This window comes from Canis lupus, chromosome X (assembly GCF_048164855.1).
Source record: "Canis lupus baileyi chromosome X, mCanLup2.hap1, whole genome shotgun sequence".
NCBI lineage: Eukaryota > Metazoa > Chordata > Mammalia > Carnivora > Canidae > Canis > Canis lupus.
In genome coordinates, this window is record NC_132876.1 from 118,682,447 (window position 1) to 118,698,812 (window position 16,366).

Consider the following 16,366-nt stretch of genomic DNA (forward strand, 5'->3'; position numbering starts at 1 on the left):
ATGGTTAAGATGGTCAATTTTATGCTATGTGTGTTGTACCACAATATTTTTAAAAATTAAAACTAAGAATTAAGAATAGGGGGTGCCTGGGGGACCCAGGTGGTTGGGCGTCTAACTCTTGATTTTGTCTCAGGTCATGGTCTCACAATCCTGGATTGAGCCCCGTCTTGTGCTCCCCGCTCAGCAGGGAGTCTGAGGCTCGTCTCTCTCTCCCTCTGCTTCCTCGACCCCGTTCACACTCTCTCTCAAAGAAGTAAATAAATCTTAAAGAAACTGTAAGGATGGACATACACAGTTCTCTAACTACCTTTATGTGCTCCACTCAACTGGACTTTGTGGAGCATCTTCTCACGGCAGCAATTGCTAACATCACTTATAACAGCAGTACTTCATAGTCTGGATGGTCTCTAATTCATTTCGGTAATTTCCCTTTGCTGAGTATCTGGGATCCCAGAAACAAAATCTGTGGGTGCAAGAGATGCCTTCTGAAACATGTTGCCAAACTACCCACCACAAAGTCTGTTTACTCTGTTTTCTAACTGGCATTAGATCAAATACATGCTTATTCCCCCACATTCTCACCAAGAATGGGCCTTGCTACTAGTAATCTCTGTCAAAACCTAGCATCTTGTTTTCAAGTCAACCTGCAGATTCCTATGGGAGACAAAGGAGAGCAGCAGGTCCAATGAGCCTGGAGACTGGTGAGGACACCTGGAGACACCTTGGTAAAGCCTAGCTCACCTCTGTGCACCAAGTGTCCCTTCCCGTCATCATCACCGCACCAAGTCCCATAGAGTTCTGTGAGAACACAATCCTACCTTAGAAAGGCCATTAATGTGACCACAAAGGAATAGCCATAGAGTATAACAGCATCTCTCCCACCTCATCCTCTCCAAAGGGTTCCCAAACTTTGCTGATTTACAAAGAGGATAGTCTGCACCACTTAGGAATGAGGTTGCTAATTCAGTGTGGCAACGAACGAGTTTTTCCTTCCTTGTTTCTGAGCCTCCTCCTTGGATATGGTGAGTCCAAAACAAAAAACAACAAAAAAGACTAAAGTCCTTTGGGAATACACCTTCAGGCCTGTATTAAAAATTGAAGTAAATAGGACACCTGGGTGGCTCAGCGGTTGAACATCTGCCTTCAGCTCAGGGTGTGATCCCAGGGTTCTGGGATCAAGTCCCACATTGGGTTCCCTGCGCGCTGGAGCCTGTTTCTCCCTCTGCCTGTGTCTCTACCTCTCTCTCTGTGTGTCTCTCAGTAGTAAATAAATAAATAAATAAAATCTTTATAAATAAATAAGTAAGTAAATGCTTGAGCCCATTTATTTAAAAATATTTACAACCAAGCTTGGAAGGACTGCATTAATTCTGAAAAAAAAGAGGGGGGTCGGGGGGGACACACAAACACTTTACTATAATTACCCATCTACAAAATGCAAGGTGGAACATTTGTTCTATATGAAGATAACCAATCATAAGTAATTTCATGGCAGGGGTCCAGGAGAACTGTTGTAGCTCCTGTGTATAAAAACATCACATCCCTAATTCCACTTTCCTAATCGTTTCAAGTCCTCCAGACTTGCACGGGCAATCTGGTTTGTAGGAACAAGCAGCTGAATCCCCCCAGACCTCAGCACAGCACTGCAAACTCCTGGTTGCTGACTTCCCTCTTGGTGCAATAATTTTCGATTCTGGCATGAAAACCAAAAACGCAGTAGCCTGCCACCTTGTGGAAATAACAGGCAACAACACCTCATGTGGAAGATAGTTCTCTTAAGAGAATAATCTACGTATTGCTGAAGAAAAGGTAAGAGTATTCAAATTCACTTCATAAATCAAAGGAACAATCGGTACTAATAAAAGAAGGCATCTTTTAAGTTTTTGGCACTGGATTCATCCTTGGTCAAGAGACATAATTCTATGTGTGCATACACGCTTCATCCTTGGCCAAGAAATATAATTTTATGTGCACGTACGCATGAACACACTCAAGTCCAAATGGGACGTCGCTTGCTGCGATACCGATCAGCCAACCTGGCTTCACATTTTGCTATTTCACTCACTTCTGTTTGCAAAGATGGCACAAGGCACGGGTCTTACCGTTTCACTACCAGCTTTAGGGTTTTATGAGACCCCTTCACCAGGCAAATCGCTTCCTGTCTAAACCCTGAGAGTCCGATGTCGTTGATGCCGACGATCTCGTCCCCAGCCAGTAACTTGTCCACCGCCGCAGCTTTACTTCCTTCTTCAATCTGCAACAAAGAGGCATGTCCCATGAGCTTCCAAACGAGCAAAGCAAGTGCCCAGAACTCAGCCAGAAACAACACGCCTGTGACGTGTCGCCCACAGGTTCTAGGACCACCTGCGGGATCAGCCAGGACCCTTCCTGGGCTCTGAGGCCACATGATTCCTATTTGGGGAACAAGGGGCCTCACCTGGGGCCACCTCTGCACGAACGAGGGCTACTATTCACCGAGGGAATAGGGAAGAGCATGAGCACTCACAAACAACACAACCCCAAACAGTGGAGCCAAAGGCACAGGTTGGTTTTCTCCATCTCCTTTATCCAAACAGTAATGATACATTATTTTTGTTAAATTACTATTTCTCATACATGAATCCCATACCTAGGTTTTTGCAACTGCTTTATTGAGATAGAATTCAAATACCACAAAACTCATCCATCTAAATATACAAGGGAATGGCTATTTAGTATATTCGCAGAACTGTGCAAGCACCACATCCCATTTCAGGACACTTCCCCGAGCCTAGAAGAAACCCAGTAGCCATGGGTGGTCATTTCCTGATCCCTTCCATCCCGGCACCCACTAACCTACTTCCTTCACTATGCATTTGCCTCTACTGGACGGCTCATATAAAAAGAATCCTATGATACACAGCATTTGTGACTGGCTTCCTTCAGTCAGCATAATGTTTCAAGGCTCAACCGTGTTACGGCACCTGTCAATTACTCCTTTTTATGGCTGAACGATACTCCGCTGTATGGAATACCACATTTTAGGGATCCACTCGTCCATTGCTAGATACTGGAGTTTTTACTGTTCAGCTATTATGCTGCTATGAACCCTGGTGCTCAAGTTTCTGTGTGACATATGCCTTCATTTCCCGTGGGTATGCACCTAGGAATGACCGTGCTGGGTCATATGGCAACTGCAGTGAACACCTGGAGGAGGCGCCGGGCGGTTTGCTAGTGTCCTGTGTTTGAAGGTTCTAAATCTTCCACATCCCTGCCTAACACTTAGCAATTTCTTTGATTAAAGTCCTACTTAGATTATGCCACACTGTGCCTATTAAGGTATTCACGACTCCGTGCCAAACACAGATGTATGAACGTGTATGGACTCATTTAAAGCTTGTTTGTATGTCACCCATTTGATGATAACTTTAATCCTGGGACATCTTGAACTTTAATCCTAGTTTTTCCTATATAGTAATAATCAACTTGGCAGCAACTAACACAGCCTTTCTGTACTAGCGCTTGGCAACCTATGGCCCATGAGTAGCCAGCTGTGCCTTTTTTTTTTTTCTTGGTAAATAAAATTTTACTGGAATATAACCACACCCACTTGTTTACATACTGCTACAGGACAGAATTGAGTATTTTGGCCCACAAAACCAAAAATATTTACTACTTGGCTTGTTACAAAAAAAAGTTTGCCAACCCCAGTTTTATACCAGGAAGCTATTATCTTTACTAACTGCTAGGAAAACTAGTGAAAAAAGTTAACAGTTCTGAGCTGTGTACAGTCTGAAAGTTCACAGCTCGACTGTTTGCCATGACTAACTTGAGAATGACTTCTAAAGTCCTCACAAAGCGCTAGAGCAGTACGTTTTTCCTATGTAGCTAAAGAGCTGGGTACTAAGCAATGACCATGGCTCAGTTCTGCAAGTGCCTGGTATTTTCCTAAAACCTACACCTAGATCCACGGACAGCCAAACTCTTCGGTTGACAAGGCAATTACTCATTGCAAGTCAACACCATAAACAAAATTAAACAACTACTCCTAATGGAATGGACTGCTTCATGGTTTTGTTAATAACTGGTTTCAAAAGTCTAGACAATTTTATCCCAACATAATAACAGAGAGATTGCAAGTAAGTTTCCACCCGCCCAAGATGACAGCCTCAGCCATGTACAGTCAAGGTGCATGTTACATGCACTGGAGAGACATGCCCCATGGGAGAGGCCCAGAGGCTGTGCCAGTGGACGGTGCAAGGAGGGGAGGCTCTCGGGGAAAGGAAAGACCCCCCCATCCCAGCAGGAGGTATTTAAGGACTGAGGGGTGGGGAGACGTCAGGAGGCAGCCAAGACCGAAGACAGACCCATTGGCAGATAACCACAGAGAATGCAACCTTGGGTCTCCAGTGATTCAAGCTTTGGTAGATGAGGGGCCAGGTGAAAGGGCAGGAGATAGAGGAGGAAGAGTGAGTATCGCAGAGGCCACCAGCACCAAAGTACACACCGCCAAGGATGGTGGGTGAGACTGGTGGTGTGGGGAAGGCTCCCAGGGAAAGCTTATCAGCGCCCCAGCTGGGGTCACTACCTGAGCCAGCAGCATCGTGGTGGCTGGGCTCAAGAGCAGCACTTGCCTCCCCTCCCGCCCCCCCGCCCCAACCCCGACCCACGGGCTGCCAACTCTCCAGGCACGTGGCAGTCCTCCAAGGAGTGCCTGGATCTGTTTCATCTCCTCCCAGCCCACCTCCCAAGCACCAGGTATACAATTTTAAGGGCAAAATCTAGAATACAGAAAGAATATATGCAGATAGTGCCTTGGGTCTGTACCTCGTAACTCCTGCCTAAATACTAGTCGTTAAATGCTTCGGTGGTGTTGAGTACAAAAAAGCCGCCACGTGGTGAGATTAGAGTTTGTATTTACTCTCTTAATAAGTATCTACTGAACAACTACTATGCACAAAACCTGCTAGATATTGTGAGGGGGGAAGGTGGGTCTTGCAAGATATAGTTCCTGCCTTGAAGACATTTCTAGGCTTGATGAACCAACACTTCTCAAACTGTAATGTGCAGACAGGTCTCCCAGGATTTAAAATGCAGATCTGATTCAGCAGTCCCATGGCTGGGCCCAAGCTTCTGCATTTAAAAAAAAGATTTAATTAATTAATTAATTTTAATTAATGGATTTCCAATTAATTAATTAGAGACAGAGAACGCATGTGTGCAAGGAGCAGAGGGAGAAGGAGAAGCAAGGCTCCCTGATGAGGAGGGAAGCTCAATCCCAGGACCCTGAGGTCATGACCGGAGCTGAAGACAGACACTTCACCGACTGTGCCACCCAGGCGCCCCTCAGCTTCTGCATTTCTGAGACATTTTTAAAAAGCTCCCAGGAGATCAGACTGTGCTTTGCAATGTAGAGATATGAGGGATGTAGAAATGAAGTACAAGATGAGTAAGAACTATGTTTGCCCTCTTTGGGTATGGATGCTCCAAAAAGATTTTCAGAGCCCGAGGCCTTTGGTACAGCCTTAAAGGAATGCAGGCTCTGGAGACACATCAGAATATATAAGGGACACGTATGGCAAATGAAGCAACAGAACACGAAAGGGCCCCCAAACGGCCTGGATTTTGGTGTTCAGAAATGCACATTTACAAAGTCCGATTCATTCTGTCACCGATTTCTCAGGATAGAATTTTGTTTTTGTCTTTGAACAGTTGCATATTCCAAGTGGAAACAACTCAAATGTCCATCAAGAAGTAACATGGACAATGAAATGTGGTCCACCCACACAATGGAATGTTAGCCTTAAAAAGGAAGGACTTTCTGACACCTGCTACCACATGGATGGATCCTTAGGATGTGATGCGCAGTGAAATACGCCATCAACGGGAAGTGGGACTGTAGGATTCCGCTTGCATGGGGTATGTAGAAGAGGCAAGTTCATAGACACAGGACATAAAATAAAGGTTAGGAGGGGTTGGAGGTAGGGGAGGAATCATAGTTTTGTGGGTACAGAGTTTAGGTTTGGGAAGATGAAAAGTTCTGGCAACGGTTAACAGTGTTGGTAGTCAATACCACCAAGTCACACACTCTAAAGTGGCTAAAGTGGGAAGTTTCATGTTATGTATGGTTAGCATAATCACACACTCCGGAGCATCTGACAAGAAAAGGATTCTGACCCACTAGAAGAGTGAGGGGGGTGTCTTCCCTACAGTGACTGCCTCTGAATTTGAGTATTACAAGGCAGTCAAAAATCTTGAGGCAAAATCTCTATGAGGAATGCCCTGCAGGGTCTTGGGACAGTTGCTGAGGGCAGCACGTCCCAGAGGGGACCCATGACCAGTGGCTGGCTCAGCTACTACTTGCTGGGTTTTTCAGCCTCATTCCCACAAGCCCTTCAGTTCTGTGAGGCTCTGGTGAAGCAACATCATCTACTCTGGCTGCACCACGGACACGAACATCGTGTTCCTTCTCATCTGCAAAGACTCCCGAAGTTCGTCATCTATAAATGAAGACTGCATTGCAGAGCATCCTTTGGCCTTGTCCTAGCCACACTGCACCTACGCTTTCCAGAAACAACAGGTCTGCGTTTGGGAGATAAAGAAGCTGGGGCAGCCCGGGGGGGCGGGGGGGGGGGGCTTGGTGGTTTGGCGCCGCCTTCGGCCCAGGGCGTGATCCCGGGGACCCAGGGTCGCCGCCTTCGGCCCAGGGCGTGATCCCGGGGACCCAGGGTCGAGTCCTGCATCGGGCTCCCCATAGGGAGCCTGCTTCTCCCTCTGCCTGTGTCTCTGCCTCTCTCTCTCTGTCTCTCATGAATAAATAAATAAAATCTTAAAAAAAAAATTGGCTGGGTTTTTAGGCCCCCCACCCTTTGGCTTCCTTGCCAAGAGAAAGTTTCTCTTTGATATTCATTGAGCTTATGCGGAGAGTAGCTCTAAAGCCAAAAAGCAGCTCTGAAAACTTCCACTCTGTACTTGCCACCCCCGACGGCTCCCGACGGCTCCGCGGGGCAGGACTAATCAGGCTTGGAGTGGGCAAAGGAGAAACCTGAAGTCTGCGCTGGCGGAGGCAAGCGTGCTGCCCGCCCGCATCTCACAGCATCCAGCACAGGCGACGTGGATGATCACTCCGGCGCGGGCCTTCGCCCTGCTCAGCCGCAGGCACAGCTGCCGACGTCTGCAGATCGTGGGGGCCACCAACAGGGCGCGGCTGCCCGACAGCAGGTGGGGAACATTCCCGAGGTCACCGCTCACCTCGGAGGAGTCCCTGTGCGAAGTGGCCGGCGGGCAGGGACAAATCCTTCCACGCCCACGGGGCACGCCCTCGTGCCACGCTGTTCACGCGTACAGACCGAGAGCCCCAGGTGCCCAGGCCAGTCCATGGGCTCCGCGTTGTCAACTCAGGCCCTCCACACGGGCTCACGCCTGCAGCCCCAGCGAGGGCCAAATGTCCCGCGTTGTGCAGAACGTCTCACTGTCGTCGTGGAAATGTTTTGGCTGGAAACAGCAGGGAGGGGCACAGGTAATGAGAGTATTTTTGGAACGAAGGTGTCCTACTTCGGTGAACGGAGGTTACAGCTGATCAAGAATGAGGGCCCAGGAAGGCAAAAGGATCTTGTCCGGTAGCGGATCGAAAGGAATCTCCTCCAGCCCGGCGGGAACGTGAGCGGCAACGTTCACCTCTGTGTCCGGGGAGGAAATGAGGTCTCCCGATTAGGAAGGGCCCCGAACACAGCTTGAAAGGAGAAGCGTGGATGGGGGAGGACATTCCTGACGTGAAGTCAGGGGCAGAGGCAGGAAGCCCGGGCACGTCAAAGGAATGTCCACCGGGCAGGGTGCAGAGCTCTCATGGGGAGTGTTTGAAGATAAGGGCAGAAAGGGGAAGATGAGGAACTTGACCATGAATCAGAATCTGCACAATATCCTGGAGGCAGTGGGGGCCCAGGGAAGGTAGGCATGGAAGCAGGGAAGTGACATTATTCAAGCAAATACTTCTGTAAGACTCTTCTTGCAGGTAGAGGCAAAATGAATTTCTCCTAAGAACAAAGTGGCAAGGAAGGAGATCCTGAACTCCATCTTGACACTGGACCGAAACGAGGGCTCAAAGCAACACAGGGCAGAGAAAGGACCAAATGCAAGGACTCCAGAGGCTGTGAGGGAAGACTTAACAATGTGGTCAGAGATGAACATGATGCACCAAAAGATAGAGGCTGGTGGTGCCGAGCTGTTGAGCTCCAGTGATTCAGAAAATCACAAAGGCCAGGGATCAAAATGAAAGAACATTAAGCCCAAGGTCCTATTTCAAAGGCCATGAATCACACCTGCCATTTATCAGTTCTATCTCAAGAAGGCTTCACTGTCCAGACAAGAGGCACTCCGTGACAAAGTGTGCGTGTTGTTAGACAGGAAAATCCCTGAAGTTACCACTTCAGTCGGCTTCATTTGACTGTTTTACTCATTCTCCTGGAGTCCTGTTCCTTCAGAAAGGAAAGCTGACTCAGTCAGGGGAAGTATCAAGTTGTGAAATAATCTGCGTGTGTATCTTTGGTGACAGAGAAGTCCACTGAAAACTGGAAACTTCCACCTACGGGTGTTGAGACACTACCAAGGAATAATTCCTGGCCCCCCGTGGCAGGAGGAGCTACACCAGCCAGGCAGCCCAGCTTCCAGAAGGCTATTTCTTTCCAGCATCCCAGCACCGACTGGCACCCTCTCTATTGCCAAGATATGTAACAGAAGGTCAACTCAGGCGGAGGGGCTATGAGGGAGCCCCAGAGGAGAGCCACAAGTGGTTGGCTAAAACCTGCTCCTGCAGAAGTGGAAAGGAAGAAGAAAGTCATCAAACAAAACAGTGCAAACAGAAGGGAAAACACGGTGAAGGGGCTAATCGAGAACCTGAAGATTTACCTGCAGAAAATGGAGAAACTAAAGACTGAGCAGAGTCCAGCCTCTCGAGAAGCAGAGGAGAAGGAAGCCTAGTTCTAAGATCACATGCCATGTCTTACTGGTGGGCCCTGTCTCCTAGCACAATCCATAGGAAGATTTCATCACTGTTTTGGAAATGTAAGCTTTTCAGTAGCTCCAGAAATATTTTTTTTTAAGGATTTCTTTATTGAGAGAGGGAGAGAAAGATTGAGAGCACAAGCAGGGGGAGCCGCAGGCAGAGGGAAAGGGAGAAGCAGACTCCTCATTGAGCAGGGAGCCCGATGTGAGACTCGATCCCAGGACCTTGAGATCACGACTTGATCCAAAAGCAGATGTTTAATCTACTGAGCCACCCAGATGCCCCCTGCCCTTTTTGCAAGAGGTAAAATAATTTGCTGGTTATTTTTTGGTACAACCAGAAAAGTGTGGGATATTTAATCCCAGGAGGCTCTGGTTGTCTGGGGGTTAGCTTGACATTCCACGGGTGGGGGGAGCAATTTTTATAGCCAATACAAGGCATGCTACATGGCACTTTGGAGTCATGGCCTTGTAGTTAACGTGCCTTGAATATTGAAAGGTACCTCCATCCCCACATTTCTTAAAGAAAGCAGTTCCTTGATCCTAGCTCTCATATTCCCTGAGCATGTTAGTCCCATTTCCCTAAATATTTTTTTTATTTTTATTTATTTATTCATGAAAGACAGAGAGAGAGAGAGAGAGAGAGAGAGAGAGGCAGAGACACAGGCAGAGGGAGAAGCAGGCTCCATGCAGGGAGCCCAGCGTGGGACTCGATCCAGGGTCTCCAGGATCACGCCTTGGGCTGAAGGCAGGCGCTAAACCGCTGAGCCACCTGGGCTGCCCTCCCTAAATATTTTGTGATAGTGCCTTGAAAACCTGAAAATCTAAACAATGTTTAGATTGTGAATTGTGAATAAGTGGGATCTGTGATTGAACAGATCATCAACACAGAAGACACTGGTACTTATATCTTCTTAAGGAAAATTTGCTCCACGTTTTAAGCTGGAAAGTCACCAGAATAACAGTTTAGAAAAGAATCAGACTCCATCTTTTTTTTTTTAGATTTATTTATTTATTTATTTATGATAAACACAGAGAGAGAGAGAGAGAGAGAGGCAGAGACACAGGAGGAGGGAGAAGCAGGCTCCATGCTGAGAGCCCGATGTGGGACTTGGTCCCGGGACTCCAGGATTGCGCCCTGGGCCAAAGGCTAAACCACTGAGCCACCCAGGGACCCCCGATCTTTCTAGATCTTTGGTATCTATGTTAAAAACTATACAAAATGAAGTGTCTGTGTACAGATGGAAACCACCAATAAGGGGCACCTGGGTGGCTCAGTTGGTTAAGCATCTGCCTTGAGCTCAGGTCATGATCCAGGGTCCTGAGATCAAGCCCCACACTGGGCTCCCAGCTCAGCAGGGGATCTGCTTCTCCCTCTCCCTCTGCCTGCTGCTTCCCCTGCTTGTTCGCTGTCAAATAAATAAATACATTCTTTAAAAAAAAAAAAAAAAAAGGAAACCACCAATAAAATCTCACTGGTAGGGCAGCCTGGGTGGCTCGGCGGTTTGGTGCCGAGTGAAGAGACTAAATGATGCCCCCCAAAAACTAATCAAATAATCCACAATCTACCTCATAACTCACCAAACCTCATGGCTTTGGACTCTGGTGAGCAAGTTGATGTCTAGTCCAAGGCTAGACTTGTCTAGTTCAAGATCCTTAAAGAAGGAACTGAGAGTCTGCTCTGAAGATTCTCACACACTCCTTTCAGCCTAAGAGGGGTGTTTGTCACACAAGGCCCTATAACAAAGAAAGGCAGATGTAGCCTGGAGAAAGAGACCATGGCAGCTTAATGGACAGAACCAGGCCAATGAGATGTATGGAAGGAAGAGACAACTGGGTGACGTGCTCATGTGCAAAGGGGGCAAATGGCCAACAAAAATATCAAGGGAGAAGTCAACCAGAAGAGGAAGACAAGATTTGGAGGCTGCGGAGGCTGCAATTAGCAGCCAGAGGTCTAAACAGAAGAAGGGAGGACCGCTCAAGGAAGAACATGGAAGGGGAGTGTTTGCATCAGGCAGTCGGGAGTGGCAGCTCAGAAGCCAGGCCAGCTGGATGAGGGACCAACGGAGAAGCGTTCATTCTGAGTCAAGGCATAGCTGTCTGCCTGGTGCAGGATAAGGCCTGAGGTATGTGCCCCCCTCCAGATGGGGCAAAGGTCTAGGGCGCCAGGGCTGCCAAGCCCTGATCACCACATCATCACTGCACTCCAGGGCACACAGGCCAACCCATGAAAGGGATGGTTTCTGGAAAGCAACATTCAGGGAGCATTTTCTTTGTTGTTGTTCTTTTTTCTTTTCTTTTCTTTTTCTTTTCTTTTCTCTTCTTTCTTTCTTTCTTTCTTTCTTTCTTTCTTTCTTTCTTTCTTTCTTTCTTTCTTTATTTATTTTTAAAATATTTTATCCATTCATTCATGAGAGACACAGGGAGGGAGGCAGAGAGAAAAGCAGGCTCCCTGCAGGGAGCCCGAAGCGGGACTCGATCCTAGGACCCTGGGATCACGCCCTGAGCCGAAGGCAGCCGCTCATCCGCTGAGCCCCCCAGGCGCCCCGGGAGCATTTTCTAACCCGCACTGTACATCAGGGAGGTCTCAAGCCAGGAGACACAGGGTTTGTCCACGATGGATCCCAACAGTATGCCAGTGAGCGATGTACACTACGTGCCCTGCCCGCCCCCGTGGGGAGGTACCGCGGTGGGACCCCGAGAACATCCCTCCTTTGCTGCCGGGCACCGCGGCCAAGCCCTGGCAGTGGAGGGAGAGGAGGCAGGGGCGTGAGGACAGGCCTGCTCCCGTGGACGCAGCCGGCAGCGTGGTGGCTTCCTGGCAAGCGCCCCCGGCCCAGGCCAGTGGGCAGCCTCGGGGGATGTTGGCAGCAGCGCCTGCGCCCCTTCCCGGGGGCCCCTGCACCCCGCCAGCTCCCTGGGGCACGTCCTGCTGCGCAGCTCCCAGTCTCGGGGCGGCCGCTGCCCCAGGTCCTCCTTCCTTAGCTCATCTGCCTCAGTCCTGGGAGTGGGGCCGCTCCTTAGAGCCGCTACCGTGCCTGCTTGCTTGCTTTCACAGATTGTATTCGCTTATTTGAGAGAGAGAGAGAGAGAGAGAGAGAGAGAGAGAGAGAGAGAGAGAGAGAGGAAGAATACAAGTAGGGGAAGCAGCAGGCAGAGGCAAGCTCCTATAGAGCAGGGAGCCCGACGTGGGACTCGATCCCAGGACCCTGAGATCATGACTTGAGCCCAAGGAAGATGCTTCACCGGCTGCGGCCCTCAGGCGCCCCAACTGTGTATTCCTTAGAGTTCTCCTCACCTGTGACAGTTAGGAATAATTATTTGTCAATTTGAGTAATTATCTGTTAATTATGTTTTATGTTGGGAGCCAGCAAACCTTTCTATAAAGAACCATACAATAATAAGTGTTTTGGGCTTTCGGGGCCTTACAGTCTATGGCGAGTGCCCAACCTTACCCAACCGACAAAACATAGAATGCTCTCTTGGTATCTGGCCAGTGTGCTGAACGCTGCTTTATATTGTTTCCTGCTCAAATTACTGTATGGTTTGTCTCCTAACCAGACCTTGACAGACAGAAAATCCAGGGGTCCAGTGCAGTAAGAGACATGCACGGGGCCCTAGCAGCAAATTATATAATGGTGTGGGTGGGGAGTGGGGGAGATGATGAGCATTAGGGAAGGCTTCAAACAGGTGAGGGGCACCTTGCTGGCTCACTTGGTGGAGTGTGACTTTTGATCTCAGGGTTGTGAGTCTGAGTCCCACACTGCATGTAGAGATTACTTAAAAATTAAATCTTAGGGGCTCCTGGGTGGCTCAGTTGGTTGGGTGTCTGCCTTTGGCTCAGATCATGACCTCGGGGTCCTGGGATTGAGCCCCACATCAGGCTCCCTGCTCAGAAGGGAGTCAGCTTCTCCCTCTCCCTCTCCTCCTCCTCCCTTCACTGGTGCTCTCTCTCTCTCTCAACTAAATAAATAAAATCTTTTAAAAAAATAATCTTAAGAATTTTTTTTAAAAGATGAGGTATGAGATCTAGTACTTAAGACTTGCCTCCACCACTTACTTAACTAGTTGATTTAGAGAAGGTCCCTTATTTTTGTCTGTTCTGTCACCTAAAACTTTTTTCAAAATATTTTACAAACTCTAAAGTATTATGCAAGCATATTCACAAATTATTTCAATTTATAATTTGTTGGTGTACAAGGTGGGACTACGGGGCTAGGCTTCCATACTCAAGTTCAGTGACAAATGATCCCCTTCTGGATTTTAACTGGAGGAAGCTAGGCTGACGTGGTGGCTGTGGCTGGGGAGAAAGCTTCATTTACAATGCTCCAAGCTATTTACTTAGGTAGAATGGTTTCTAAATCCTTTTACAAGGCTGTTTAGAAAAAAAAAAAAATCATGAAGCTCAGTTAACCTAGACGCTATTGTTTAAAGTTACCTCTTTTCCCGGTTTAGCTACTATAGCATTACAGAAAACTTTTGAAGTAGACAAAGTCACAATATATAAATGGGGTATTCTACAAGAATTTAGCCTAAGTGGATTATGCAGAACCCAGGCCACATCTCCCCCATTTAAAAAAGCCTGATTTAAGTGGTAGTGAAATTCTAAGGGTAAGACACAAACACCTCTCGAAACTACTCATGGTTTAAATACTGGAGATTTGTAATCAAGCAAAGGAGGAAAAAAAGGAACATGAGTTTCCCCAGGTGGCCCTTTGAATGTACGAAGTAAAAGTCTGGTGTTTGAAGCTTAGGCATCAGTAGTGGGTCCTCTTGGTTAAAATGTGAACTGTATTTTCTAGAATCTCCATCTTCACTAGAAAGAACCTGCCCAAGACTGGGAGGCAGAAGCAATGCAGCACCACTACTCTGTACTGGCAACAAGGGTCTCTAGAAGCTCACACTCAGCAAGGCACGGATGTTGAGGGGCCCAGCAGGATCCAGCGTGTCTTCACATTCCATCACTGCACATGCCCTCCTTCACACTGTGGCCACGGGACCCACGCCCACAGGGCGATGCCAGGCTCAGGTCCACAGAGGGCTGGCCACACAGAGGGTCCTGCCTCTCTTGGGCTCCCCAGGCTGGATGTGCATGGATGCTCGGGGGCCCTCCGCGTCCCCAACCTGCCCTTGCAGACCTTCTTCCACAATTACAGAAGCTCTACCTCCTTCAGTGTATCTTCTTAGTCTGTGACACTCATGGAGTCTCTGTTCCTGGGTGCACCCTGGTTGGAAAGGAAGGGCCAGTGCTAGTGTGCATCACTGCTCTGAGCAGCCCATGACATGGATGGGAGCACAGCACCGCCCCACCAGCACTTCCTTTCAGTGCCCGAAAGGAAATGGGGGGCCATCCGCAGCTGTGTCACTGTGCTTACACACTCACAATCTACCCTCTTAACTATGTTTAAGGTGTACAGTTCAGTAGTGTTAAGCATAACCACATTGTGAATAACAGATCTCTATAACTTCTTTATCCTGCACAACTGACACTATAGCTAAACAACGTCCCATTCCCCTTCTCCCCCAGTCCCTGGCAACCATCATTCTTTCTTTCCTTCCATGAATCTGACTACTCTAGACACCTTGTAGAAGTGGAATCATACAGCATTTGTCCTTTTGTCTGGTCCTAGCACTCAAGCTTCATCTGTGTCATAGCGCATGGTTGGCTCAGCAGCCTTCCTTTCTAAGGCGGCATGATAATCCATTGCACATATGTGCCACCTTCTCTTTATTTTTCCATCTGTCACTAGACACATGGGCTGCTTCCAGTACCCGCAACTCCTGTAGCCTAGGTGGATGTATAAATCAAGAGCACCACTTGGGAAGCCAGATTGCATAAGCTGTAAGTCAGAAATGCGCCTGTATGTTAACCAAATGACACATATGAAAATGTCCCTATCAGCATCATCTATAGCTCCAGCTCAAACTCTGGAACAACTCAGATTTCCAAAAAAGTAAAACATGGGACAGCCAAACACAGAATCTCATGTCACATTTGTCCACCTCAGCACTACTGACATTTGGGGCTGGATGATTCTTTGTTACAGGGGGTTGTATTGGGCACAAAATGTTTGTTAGTAGCATTGCTGCTGTCCACCTACTAGAGGCCAGTAGCATCCAGCATCCCAAGCTGTAACAACCAATAATGTGTCCAGATATTACTCGATGTTCCTTAAGGGACACATGCCAAAAAAAAAAAAAAAAAAATCATCTTTAGTTGAGAACCACTGGTCTAGATAAAGTATTACCTGAGAAAACCATTACAGCTCTAGTGAGCATACCCACACAAAGCAGGACACCTCAAAAATCTCATTTTTTTAAAAAGATTTTATTTATTCATGAAAGACACACACACACAGAGGCAGAGACCCAGGCAGAGGGAGAAGCAGGCTTCATGCAGGGAGCCCGATGCGGGACTCGATCCCAGGACTCCAGGATCATGCCCTGGGCCGAAGGCAGACGCTTAACCACTGAGCCATCCAGGCTGCCCCCTAAATCTCATTTTAACCTCTGGCCACGCAAAACACATCCACCGAGTCAAGAAGCAGGCAGCCTCACACAGAGAAGTCTGCGGTTGCTGGCAGCTATGTAGAAGGCCAATAGGGCCAGGTGGAGCCACTGTTTAATATAGCCCAGCATTATCATGCAAAACAGGCCTCGTTGTTCTGGGCACCATGAGGCCTGTCCCAACATCACACACCCCCAACTAAGAAGCCTTTGTTCTTTCTCCCCAGAGAAAATGGTCCTTGTCTGCAGGCTGTGTTGGCTGGGTCCCCTGCATTCACACCCCCAACCCCATCACTGACATACACACATTGTACCTGGCTCGACACCACACAAGGCCCCTACTTCCTCTACCACAGGACCAGATGTGCTCCTCCTGGCCTCCCCAACATCCTGGGTGCACTGTTGACCACTGCTCTGGACCCTGTTTACGGTTCCCTGCTTGTGCTTCTAGCCCCACGGCAAGATTAGCACATCTTTGAGGACAAAGTCCAGGTGGTACCTTTGCTTAGTCCCTCCTGTACCAATGTCTCTTGCAAGGCAGTAGGTGACATTTCTGGAAAGGGTGAACAAAGAAGAAGAGAATCATCAAAGACCACAAGGTTTTTGTCTAAAGCCCTGCCTTTATCCTAGGACCATGGGAGGAAAACCCCAGCACTGTCTTGGTCTTTCAAGTCTGTCTTAGAAATCACAAGAGTGGTGCAGGACAAAAGCACCCCAAGCAGGCTCCCCACCAAGCCGCTCGGGCTCTGACCCTTCTCTCACAGATTCAGAAAACCAACGGTGAGAGCACTGCTGCACCGGTTACACAGCGATGATTGCAGTGACTGCAGTGACTGCAGTTTTGCCATTTTCAAAGTAGAAAAGCAATCTGAAAGAGCTG

At 48.2% G+C, this 16,366-nt stretch overlaps 1 protein-coding gene across 4 annotated transcripts in view; it reads right to left on the minus strand.

Annotated features, from left to right (window-relative positions):
- SHROOM2 (shroom family member 2) overlaps nt 1-16,366 on the minus strand; it is a 142,746-nt gene that overhangs the window by 69,917 nt on the left and 56,463 nt on the right. For all 4 annotated transcript variants that reach the window (XR_012026081.1, XM_072815344.1, XM_072815343.1 and 1 more), the window contains exon 2: nt 2,103-2,254. Coding sequence is in view for 3 of the 4 variants with exons in the window: in XM_072815344.1 (XP_072671445.1) it covers nt 2,103-2,254 (152 nt within the window). In the remaining variant the exon portion in view is untranslated. The remainder of the gene's footprint in view (nt 1-2,102; nt 2,255-16,366) is intronic.